General features: G+C 35.4%; 1 protein-coding gene across 6 annotated transcripts in view; it reads right to left on the bottom strand.

Moving 5' to 3' along the window:
- Positions 1–1,587: 1,587 nt before the first annotated feature.
- LOC143249754 (chymotrypsin-like elastase family member 2A) overlaps positions 1,588–12,768 on the bottom strand; it is an 87,478-nt gene continuing 76,297 nt past the window's right edge. For all 6 annotated transcript variants that reach the window (XM_076500115.1, XM_076500117.1, XM_076500113.1 and 3 more), the window contains exon 8: positions 1,588–2,797. In XM_076500115.1, coding sequence (XP_076356230.1) covers positions 2,633–2,797 — 165 coding nt within the window. In that variant the 3' untranslated portion in view covers positions 1,588–2,632. The remainder of the gene's footprint in view (positions 2,798–12,768) is intronic.

The raw sequence follows: 12,768 nt of genomic DNA, 5'->3' as shown, positions 1-12,768 counted from the left end.
AAGCTTTTACTGAGAGTATCAGCGATTCTCTGGGCATCCGCTACTTCATGGCCATCAGAGAGCAAAATAGAAAGGTATCCCACGCCCGTTTTTATGTTTTCCGTGCCATTTGGCAGGCAGAATTTCACCATGGACAAGGATATCGTGGGAAACGTGTCAAGGTTTTAGGAATATATTGAGTAGTTGCTTGTATAATAGTCAGTCACTGCTGCCACGCTGTCGTCTATTGATAGCTTACAGGTTTGGTTTGTTTTGAATTTCGCGCAAAACTACACAAGAGCTATCTGTGCTAGCCATCCCTAATTTAGCAGGGTAAGACTAGAGGAAAGACAGGTAGCCATCACCACCCACCGCCAACTCTTGGGATACTCTTTTACCAACGAATAGTGGGATTGACCGCCCGTTATAACGCCCCCACGGCTGAAAGGGCGAGAATGTTTGGTGTGACGGGGATTGGAACCTGCGACTTTCAGATTACGAGTCAAGTGTCCACCTGTCCTCATTATTTTGTTTCTAACAGTTAGAAGTGGGGTGTTTGTAAAACAATCTGTGCTACAAAATTCTTGGGGAAGCTGAAATCATCCTCTCATTATTAAATAAAATATATTGGATAGGAAAATTTATTACTTGCATTATATTTTCAGCATAATGTTTTCTGTGTGACTATTCAAATGTTAATTAACAAGCAAAAGCTTTAATGAACTCAAGAAATTAGTAGAATACATGTTTTCAGTAACACAGGAAACAATGTTTTGTTAATTAACACGTCGTCTGCCATATGCCTGCCAGTAGACCACAGATAATTATGTTTCAAAGCCAAATTTTTCTTGTGATATACGAGTTTGGGACACTGACTGCTTCTCTGTACTCTTTGAATGTTTAATTTTATGTGTACTTAATATGTGTTAGCCAACGTGTTCATTTAAAATTATGGAACAAGTGATAATTAAAGTAAAATCATTTGATAGATTTAACCATTATTTCAGCAGTCGACTTCTTTTTTTGAACAGTCATGGACAATGTCTTTAATGTTTATTTTCAAATTTGCTCCCAGTTCGAACCAGTTTTCAGCTCATCACCGGCATTTGTTGATTGATTAAATAATATAATAATCATCAAGCCTACCCGAGTAAATTAGAGAAATCGCTGAAAGCACTCGAACATCACAAGACCATAGTTGGTTCTTCTGTAAAAAGTATTTAGGTTTCAGCTATAAAGCGATGTTTCCGAGAAAACACGATGTACCTGTAACATAATATAATGTCTATTTTGTTAGATTTCGCGCACTACTCCCACAAAGTGTATATCTGTGCTTGCCGTCCCAAATTTTTAAAGCAATAGGCTAAACGGAACGTAACTATTCAACACCACCTACCATCAACTCTTGGGTGACTCTTGTCAGACCAAATGGGGGTGATTTGACAGTCACACTTATAACGCGCCAATGGCTCCAAAATGTTGAGGGCGATTTGACAAACAGACATGCTTAGCACTGGGCCACGCCAGCTAAAGATAATCTTAGTCGCTTCGAAAAATAGTTCCTTTTAAGAGGTAAACAAACATCAGGAAAAACAACAACAAGTAATGTTTACAGTAATTTAACTTTAAACTTTATTTTTCGATTATCAATTGAAGCTTGTAAAAAGAGATTAGTTTGGAAGTTGAGTAATTATTTAACAAATTATTTCTTCTTGAACAGGTAAAATTGGCCAATGATTCAAAAATTAAAATTAAACTTAAAATATAATAAAAATGACTCTTGGATAAATGTATTAATCCTTACATAACTTATACTTTGTGTAATTATTTTAACAGTGGTAAGATTATTTTTGGAAATTTTAAGTCTTTTGTGAAAACTGTCTAGTGCACAATTAACAAAATTTTATGGAGATTTTATCAAATATTTGTTCCTGAAATATATAATGTTGGAATGTTTATTATATAGTTAGAAAAAAAAGAAATATTCAGAGAATTACAAGAAATATCTGTTGATTAGATCTCACAAGTTTTAGTGTGTATGGGAATGAAGACTTAAAAATAATAAATTTCAAGTGGAAGGCTAAATTAATATCGAAACTAATAAAAGTTAACTCGTCAAGTATTTTTCTATTTTCTAGAATTGTCAAAAATCCTAATACGTACTTAAGTACAGACATAGTTGTACTTCACTCTTAAGTACACATTATTGAAAAAAGTGTGAATCACAGTTTCAAGAGACAAAATTTATGTCGTGAAGATTACAAACTTTTTTATATAAGCCTCACTGACATACGCTTTATTTAGTGTGAAAAGTGATTCGATTCTTATTTTTGTACTCATGTTCAGAACTGTAATAACTAGATAATTGCTAATAGTGATATATTTTTTGAATTTTTATAAATCTCTTATATGTACTATGTATCTATGTGCAATATTTATGTATACATTAATATATAAACTACCTTGGTACCTCGAAAATAAATCAAAGAAAGGTTTACCATAAATGAAACACAATCAATTAACAGTGATCATTCTATGGTGTATTCATTAGGATAAAATCATAAAATGAAAATATATTGAATTCTAAATTTAAACCACGAAGTTTCTTTTAAAAAAAAAATGTAAGTCTTCATTTCATCAGAAAACTATAACTTCAAGATATATCGAGGACTGTGCGAAACCAATCTTGATAGAGATTAACCTCAGTAAAAACTGGCCGAAACACCTTGTCATTACACTGGATCTCCTCAGAACGAATGCCAAGAAGAATCCAACGCCGTTCGTTGTCGACTGCCATAGCGACGTTTCCTGGAATGTACTAAAAATAAACAAGAGAAAAAGGTAAACGTTATAAATAGCATTCACCGTAACATGAATAGTAAACAGACAACTAAATTTCATGTTAAACCTCACGACCTCTTGGGTTGTGTCTCAAGTTTTATTTCAAGCAAAACATTTAATATCAGTTTAGATAATTTTAAATATATTTATTTGTGACGGTAAATCATTTCATTTTTCTAAAATTTGAGCATTTTGTTCCTTACGATCTATTTAAAATAATTTATTTTCTTACTTTATCAAACAATAATCAGACATGCAAACGAAAACAAAACTGAACAAATGTATAGCAGTTCACACGATAACGTTAAAACAAGTTTTTAGTCAGCACCAGTAAATATGATGGATATAACAATATTTCATTATTCTTAACAAGAGTTCAGAATGTTATTGTATAAAAACAACCAACCAACAGCCTTTCATATCATGAGCAAATAAAGATATTCGGATATTAAAATAACTGACCACAACACTAACATCTGAAATGCATAACCTAGTGGAAATTTATTAGTTTTTTTAAGGCCTAATTACACCACTTGTCAAATTGCAACAAAACGCAGCAAAATTAATATTTTCACAAATTACTATGAGAATCATAGAATTTTGTTATACTCTCCTTCCCAGTGACCAGGGGCGTAGATTTTTTACACCCGATAGGGGGATGATTTTTGCAACCACTTATGTGGACTGTTCAATTTGCAAATTGGTAATATCTGATTACGTGAACCTGAGAGCTGTAAACATGCAGTCACAAGGTAATCTTGTTGCCACAATACTTCAAGGTTTCCATGAAGGTTTGTATAAGTGAGGTGTTGTGAACAATTTTCAAAATGTTAATAGAATAAAGACAAATGTGTCACAAATTAGCTGCCACATTAATTTATTCATGCACACTGCACAGTATAAAAGATGGCCATTATACTTGACAAGGTTACTAATAACTTTCATTGCATGAATTTCATTTTCAAATATTAATAAAATTAGTAATTACCCTTGATAAGTTTATATCTACTGAAAAACTGTTCATGTTGTTTTATAAAAACAATTAAAATGTCTTTGCGAACTCTTGAAAATTACATATCAATACATTGAAGTAAAATTCATCCAGTCCTCTAGTCTACATGTTCCCAAACGTAGACCTCCTTTGTGATGATCTATTTATGAATTCTTTTATAAGCTCTTCTATATTTATCTTGTCGACCTCATCCTTGTGAGTGTGACAAACTGCGACATGGTTGAGACATAGTTGACCTTAACCACGTCTTCAACCGTCTTAATGCAGAAAAGCTGCGTCCACATTCGTAGCTGGCTACTGGACAAACAAGCAAAACTTTCATGAGACGAAACACTTCACTAAACATCTGCTGGCTTGTTTTCATACATTTTACAGTAAGCATCCTTCGCACCTTTCAGAGATACTGTTTTTGTTGTTCCTTTGAACATGGGCAACTGAAACTCGAGCCGTTGTGCTGGGATTTCTGGATAGAAGTTTATAACCGAGTTGTCAATCCTGCCAGATGTGATCATGTTCTCAAGTGCCAGATATTGCCTCAAGTCATTGTTGTCTGCATTGAATCTAGTGGTCAGATGTTCTATGACTGTGTCCACAAATTCAATATATTAGCTTTTGTAGTATTCTCTAGGTGTTGCAGAATCATCACCTGTGATCCTCCTGGGGGAGTCTGCAAATGCGTGGTAGTTCAATAGGCACCAGATCAAGGGAAGTTACCTTTTTCTCAGCTTCATCAAATATCTTGTAATTTTTCTCTGTTCGCAACACCCGCAATTGCTCAACTGTCATTGCAAATGCTTCAATCATGCCAGATACTGTCGCTGATTTTGCTTGGAATGCACAGTTTAGTTCCTCTAATGCAGCTAATGGATGCTGAGTCATCAACAATCCTAAAACTGTCTTTCCTTTGTCAAATCTGTCCAGCAGACCTCGTGCTTTCACTGCTACATCCGATTTTTCATTTGCTAATTCAGACAAAGAATCAACAATGTTACTGTAGTGATCATTACCACATGTAATTGCAGATAGGTGGCAGAACCAGCGTGTTGGACACAGTGGGCGGATGTATTTAACTGGACCATTGTAACTGTCTGACAACACAATATTTTCAGAGATTGTCTTGTATTTGCCTGACCTATGAAGTAAGACACCAAGTTCATGTACCCACTGGATAGAATCTCGAACACATTTACAAGCTTCAACTGCATGTTGCATTATTAAATTAGCCTTGTGTGCTCTGCAGTGAAAAAACAAAGCTGACGCTTGCTTCTCTTTTATTTTTGCCTGGCATCCACTATACGCACCACTCATATTAGCGGCTCCATCATACGTTTGTGCTCTTAATCCTGACAGTGATAAACTGAGTCTAGTCAGTACATCAAGTATAATCGAAGATATTGTTTCATCAGTTGTATTGGAAACACTGTACATACCAAGAAATGTCTTATGGACGTCACGGTTCTCATCTACGTATCGTACACAGATTGCTTCCTGTTCGACACTTGTAACATCTTGAGTGCCATCAACCATTAATGCAAAGATTTCACTTTGCTGCACTTCGTGTGCTATGTTCCTCAGTATTTGATGGCTGAACATCTCTATTATTTCATTCTGAGCCTGGAGTGATGTGAATGTGGTTTTCTTTGACAAGTAGGCCGTCAACTCAGGATATTCCTCTTCCAGGAGCTTCATTAACTGTAGGAAGTTCCCTTCGTATCAGTATGTCCATGTAATGCTAAACCTTGATGCATAAAAAACGTAAACTTCTGAATATTTTGGCTAGACTTCTTTTGCATTCTTCCTGCTGCTTCTTTTATCCATCATGTAGCTGGGCAGTCACCGGAGTTACATCAAGTGAACCTTTTGGAGATTTTGCGAATCTGTGCTGAGAGGAGGATTGGTGCTCGTTGAATTTCTGTTTTGCCTTTTTCCAGTTGCAAAAACCGGTTGGATATGAAGGTATACTCTACTGGCCTCTCCAATTTCCCTGTAAAAAGGCCTCTATTTTCCGCCTTGGCACAATGAAAGCAGGTGACTTTTTGAGTCTGATTGTCGAACAGCCATGGGAACTCATCAAACCACTTGCCCTGGAAGTTGATATTTTGAGATTTTGCTTTCTGTCGTGGTATTAGTTGTGCATCTGGATGATATGGCTTTCCACACTGTATCTGTGAAGTGTAAGATTTTTCATTACTGCACAAACTTGTTTCACAACTATCTGGTGGTTCATGATGTGCAATAGTTGCACAAGCATTTTCAGACTCGTCCTCTGATGAACATGGTATTTCCTCTGTATGGCAAGTTTCTATTCCTTTTCTTGTGGTTATTGGATTATCTGCATCTGCATTGTCACTTGTAGTACTAGTAACTGGCTTGCAGAACTGTCTAATATCGGAAAGTTTCAAACGCTTGCTTGTCATAATTGTAATATCTTTTCCAGATGACTGAACAGGCTAAAATACAGTCTTTATTGAAAAACTCTAACGTACACCTTTGTGCAAGTTAATTGAAACAAGACGGAAAATTACGATTTTTTCAATTTTTTGCGGTTTATTTCTGAGAATCCAAAAATTACTTACAAATTAATACATGATATGACCACATTTATTTTTCAGAAGATCATTAATCCACTTTGGCATCAAGTCCACGAGTTGACTGCAATCTTTACTAATTTTTAGATCGCGGAACCACACCTTAATTATGGCTTCAATTAGCTTATCTTTCTTAGTACAGATCTGGCTCCATGCCACACATCGAAACTTGTGAAGAATTTTTGACTACAACGCGAATAAAGGTGCTGGACTTTTCCCCAAAGTCTTTCTTTACAAATCGTCCAAAGATTTTCAATAGGATTTAAGTCTGGAGAGTTTCCAGGCCAGTCCAGCACCTTTATTCGCGTTGTAGTCAAAAAATTCTTCACAAGTTTCGATGTGTGGCATGGAGCCAGATCTTGCTGAAAAATGTCAGATCCATCTGGAAATTTCTTTTTCAATTCTAGAACGACTCTTCTCTGCAAAACTTTGATGCATTGTGGTTCTCGCATCATACCTTCTATGATATGTAAGCCTCCGACACCAGAGTAGCTGAAAAAGCCCCAAAACATCTTCTTCAAGGGATGTTTTACGAATTGATTGATGTGAGATTCTCGAAGTTTCTCACCTGGAGATCTGCGAACATGCAGATTTCTTTGACTCTGTACGAAGAAATGAGTCTCGTCACTGAATAACATCTTCCTCCATTGTTCTTGCATCCAGCTCTTGTATTTCAGACCCCACTGATATCATTTTTTCTTCATTGTGTTGGCAAGAAGTTGTTTTTTGACTGGCTTCCTTGCCCTTCTAACGCAATTTCGAATGACGTAATATTCCTCAAAATTTCGTCATATATCTCAAAAATAGATCGACCATACTGCAAAACACAGCTAATAGCGCCGTCTGTGTGAAAAAATGGCTATTAAAGGAAATCGGCGGGTCCAGCGAGCCCACACCGGCCGACATGCTAAAAATATTGTAAAATGACCATTTGTTTCAATTAATTTGCACAAGGGTGTACAACAAACGAAGATAGAACAGAATGAAAGTAGGACTGATCTGTACAATGTATGTAAGTCGAACGCGCAAACCTCACAGTGACTACCGAGCCGACTGATCGCCTGTGCATCGCTGGGACAATAATGTGTGCGAGTTACAACACAAGTAATTGCAAGTTTATCGAAAAATACTTAAACAATCACAAATATATTATATACCTGTTAAAGGTCATCAAAAGGCAAACACGTTGTGATATAATGTCTATAAACACGTCTATTAAATAAAAACATCTAAACAAAAACTAGCAATACAATTCGAGTGGAGGCTTCAGGCTATTGAAATCGCTCCTTTTGTGTTCTAATTATACAAGAAAATACAATAGTTTTTACTATCTATGATAATATAATATATTGTTCTTTTACCATAAAGCACCAGTACTTTATTAGAGGGCGGTAATAATCTGAAATTTCATGAGCCACAAACACAGGTCTAATGAGCCCTGTTGTAAAATCGAGGCTCAGACTAAAGGGAGCAGATTGGGTTGATGTAGGGCACGTCTGAATCCGAGCGGCCCGAACCTATAGTTAACTGTACACTAAACGTACACTATGGTCAGCAGCTTCGGCAGCTAAGGAGAGTAAGGGGTTCGACAATAAAAGCGGCTAGACATGCATAAGAACAAATGGCGTAGGAAAACCGCACAATATACACCTAAGATTGATGCAGCTACAAGCTATAAATGGCCTGCCAGATCTAGATCACAGGAGTTTACGCTTGGAAGTAATATTTTCGAATTTCATGCTCTGTTCAATTTGTTGTGATGAAAAGTTTAGTTAATCTTACACTACGTACAAGACGTAGGTAGATTCTGTGATAGTGCTTGCAAGCCTTGTATGTATACTTAGACCTACTGACTGATACTCACGAACTATCGCTTAGATCGAAAAGCTTCGAAGCACGCCTATATTAAAGATGTAAATTTCGGCTACTGAAAAAGCCTACATCTAGGCCTAATTATGTAATTCGATTGGTAAGAACACGAGAATCACAAGAACAAACACACAATTTGTAGGCTTGTGATGCAATAAAACAATTCAACAGTCCAAACTGTAGGGGGAATGATTGTATGCACCATACCCCCCACCTAAAATGAAGGGGGATGTATACCCCCATCCCCCAGGATCTACGCCCCTGTCAGTGACACTATCTGCACACTTTTTCATTCTTTTACAGCGCTGAACCCAAGCAGACCTATTACACTAAAAAAGTATACTGCTAAACATAAATTAGAAATGATATAATCTTTATTTTCAAATTCAAACTCATAAAATGTTGTAGCATCGTAGCAATTTGCTCAACTATCGTATAATGTTGGAATATTAAAGGATACACAACATCCCATTTACAGTAAAGCATGTCAATACGGAAAACTAACACTACTATTGGGTAAACAAACTGTGATATGTATCACCTATAACTAACGTGTACCCAAAGTACAGTAACAAGTAATGTAATACCACTCACCTCACCGTACTTTATGATACAGTGATTACATAATTTCAAACTACGGAGTTTATTGTTTACCATGACAGTACGATAAACATATATTTAGTTCAGGATAAATCACGATCACTAGACGGTGCAATAACCATCTTAGAGTTGAAAAAGAATGCGACATATTCTTTCTTTCCAAAAAGGCTTGTAAAATAATTTAAAAGCTAAGAAAGAGTTTAGGACAATATTAATATATAGGTATGTTAAGAATAAATGACACAATTTGATAACGTGCTAGTTTCGGCACACTTCTCAAAACTTGAGTTTGAATGGATTACATGTGATACAGGAATCCTGGTTGACCTTCCAAAAACTGAGTTTTTTTTTTATTTTTTGTGTAATTATTTCGTGTAAGAATCATTTTCAGTACTGTAATATACAAATTATTATTTTTCTGTTAATTTATTGCAGCATAGTCTAAAATTTACATAAACACACTCTAATAAACTGCTTCTATTTTATTTGTTTGTTGTTAAGCGCAAACGTAAAGAATGAACTCTCTGTTCTGCGTTTAACAAAACTTTGGAAAATCAGTTTTTTAGAGGTAATAGCCCCCACGCTTATCGCTAAGTTACTGATGAGACAACTGCTTATAGAGTGAGCTAAAACCAAACAACTTTCTTCTGTTTGTAAATAAAGAATATTGGAGATCGAAGCAAAATTTACTTGTAATACAGTGTACAGTGGGTTTATTTATTTAAATTCGTTTTATCAATTGGTCGTGTGGTAAGATCCGTATTTTTTAAAAATAGTGGATACGTGAATTCAAATATTAAATTAACTGACATGTGTGTGTAATGTGGCAGGGAGGGACTAAGTCTTAAAGTTCAATTACAAAGAACATCGACTTTTGTTTGTTCTTTTCTCATAGAAAATTGGTATCTTTACTCATTACTTAAACAAGTTCACAGACTTTAAAATAAGACCTTCATTAATCTGATTGGTAAATGGAATAAATTATTCTCCTTGAACGTACACTTACATAATGAGTTGTCTTTAAGGGCATATACATCCTTAAAAGGAACAAGCTACACAATTAAGAAAATATCAGTGAATTACTTTAAGGAATGAGCACATTTCTAAAGGAGTTCACCCCTTTCCAAAACTCTGTTAATAAATTGAGCCTCACAAGAGCTTTCTTTTTGTTGCCATTAGCCTGAACGACTCCAAGTGCTTCCAGAGAGAAGTTTCTCCTACAAGCTATTTGTGCAGAAGGCACAGCCAAACAGAAACTTGCAGTCTGGATCAACCTCATTTAAGGGCACCAGTCAAAACAACCACATATGATCAAGAACTTGGTGACAACAAATAGTGCAGTTTCTAAATATTGAGCATGATTATTCACCAGCTCCATTTCTACGTCCTCACTGCACCCCTTACTCTTCTCTTCCCTAGATGTTTCTTTGGCCACTCTGACCATGCATTCTTTTGATGCTGATCTCTTCAGATTGTCCCAGTGCAATTGTATAAATAACTAATTTTAGATTAGTCCTAGTACTGTTAGCAAAGTGTTTCTGTTTAAACGTCATTTGTAAGTTTAGGCCTAAAAGTTATAGAAAGGTGTGAGAACAATGCTGCAACAATATAAATTTATAATTGTTAACTAAAATATAAAACTTAACTGTATCAACCATTCTTAGCTAAAACAGTTAATTAATTTATGATTCCACGATATAAGGTGCATAAAGCATGAAACATCTCTCTTTTTAATGACTGCTGCCTAATCATCACAGGCTGCAAACCAATACAAACTGACTAGAACCACCCTGCCACACATCAGAAAAATTGTCTCCAGCATAGAAGAACAAAGCAGATTCTTAAGATGGAAAACAGAAGGCTGCTAAAGATGCATCAGATAACACACAATAATTTCTGCAATTCAGTTGAACCATTGGACTCTATATGCCAGATACCATGAAGATTTCACCTCTAAAATCTTCCACACACAAGCATGAACATCACATCAGTCACACATCTTCCCAGAGGGGCAAAGAAATGTTAAAGCACCTGGAAAGTCCTCAACTATCTATATTTCTTGGCCAGCAGATCTAGGGCCAACAGTGAAAGAAGGTACTCTAGTGGATCCACTGCCTGCAGCTGTAGAGACAGGTAGATAACAGAGCATCTGGTAGTATGCCTACAACTCTATGTTCCCTACACAGTAGGAGATTATTCTGTAACCAATGAACATGCAATTAGCTATGCACAGCTCTGAATGGAAACCATAAAGGGATAAGAGGGCACAAAAAAAAATTTCTATTTTAATCAGGCAAATTAAAGCTAGTATTTATGAATGTAAACTAATGTTAAGCCAAGCTACACTCAATACAGAAGGTATAGATCATGGCACCAGTCAAAATCTTACTACCTCTGAATTATTAAGGAACTTTGATAATTTAAGTTGGAATAAGCCTCAGGTGTGTCTGTGATCAACATCAAACATAAAACTATTTTTCTTTGCATTTAACATTTCTAGCACTAAAGTAGTATTGTTGCAAAATGTATTTTTAATATTTCAATTTAGATATTTGTTGCTACGGGGTGTAAATAATGATGATGATGTAATTATCTAAAAGTTTAGTGAAGTACCTAGAAATAACAGTGACTTATAAATATGAGAATCAGTTAGATAATGACAGATTAAGTATTCAATGAGTGATTCAATTCAGCATTAGTTATGAGGGTTATCATGTCTCTTTTGTAACTCAAATTATTAGTGACAAAGCAGAGTTTTCATGTGAGTTAGACATACTGTTAGTCTTGGAATATTTCTCAAAATAAAACGTTTTTGTGACTTTAGACCTGCAACTTGTGTCAAACGTAACATAGCCTGCAGTAAACATCATTGAGGAAATTTCTTGTTATTGTTACGTGGTTTAGACTTGGCATTATTTTTTACCAAATAATCAAAACTAATCCACCAAACAATAGACATATCACAACAGTATCTTTTGTTTTGTTTTTTTACTGGACTCTCCCTAAGGGCAGGGATTTTATCAAGTTTAATACAAGTACTCGCTAAGGTAAGTCAGTTGTCTATTGTTTAATGGCACAAAGCAGTAATGCTAAACAACTGGAAATAACTGTTGGTGAAATAAATGAATAAAACCAAAAATAAACAACCTTTTTTCCCCTCCGATTCCTGAATAAATTAGATAGCCAAACAACAACAGTCTTTATATGGAAAAGCTTGTTGTTATGTTCCTCATCACAAAGTGACTGCCAACTGGATTAAAGATTTGCTTTGATGAAAGGTCTGAAGTAAAAAAAGGGGCAGGCAAGAGTGTGACATAAGAGTTGACTTGTAAGCTAGATCATTCTTACAAAAACTAACTTTCTTGTGGACATAGAAAACTGAATGAAGATGGACAATACAGAAAAGTTGGCCAATTGTTTCTGAATACATAAGAGAACTAAGTGAGAACTTATATTAAGTAATTCCAGAGCCTTCAAAGAGCTAAACAGTTCAGTATAGATCATTCAGTTAGTGTACTGCTTCATGCCAATATGATTCAAGGAAAGTGAAATGGGTTATATGCCATTCTTCTGTTTCTCTTTTTATGGGTGGTTCAAAATCTGTTCACAAAAGAGAAGATAATATTTCTAATCATGATTATTTGACCTTTTCAGATGATTAAAAAAAAAAGTTCATAAATGAGAATGGCAGCAAGAAATTGCAGAATGGTCTTATAACTGGATTCAGCAATATCATCTGGTATTAGACCCCTTTTAGTTAATAATGACTGTGAACTAAGGGTAGCTGTTGGAATAGTAGCTTCTTGAGGCATTAAGAGACAATTCTGACAGCACATGGTCTACAGATTGACCCCTTCCAAGAATATCAACATCACCCTA

Source organism: Tachypleus tridentatus, chromosome 4, assembly GCF_004210375.1.
Source record: "Tachypleus tridentatus isolate NWPU-2018 chromosome 4, ASM421037v1, whole genome shotgun sequence".
NCBI lineage: Eukaryota > Metazoa > Arthropoda > Merostomata > Xiphosura > Limulidae > Tachypleus > Tachypleus tridentatus.
This window is presented reverse-complemented; position numbering and strand designations above follow the sequence as displayed.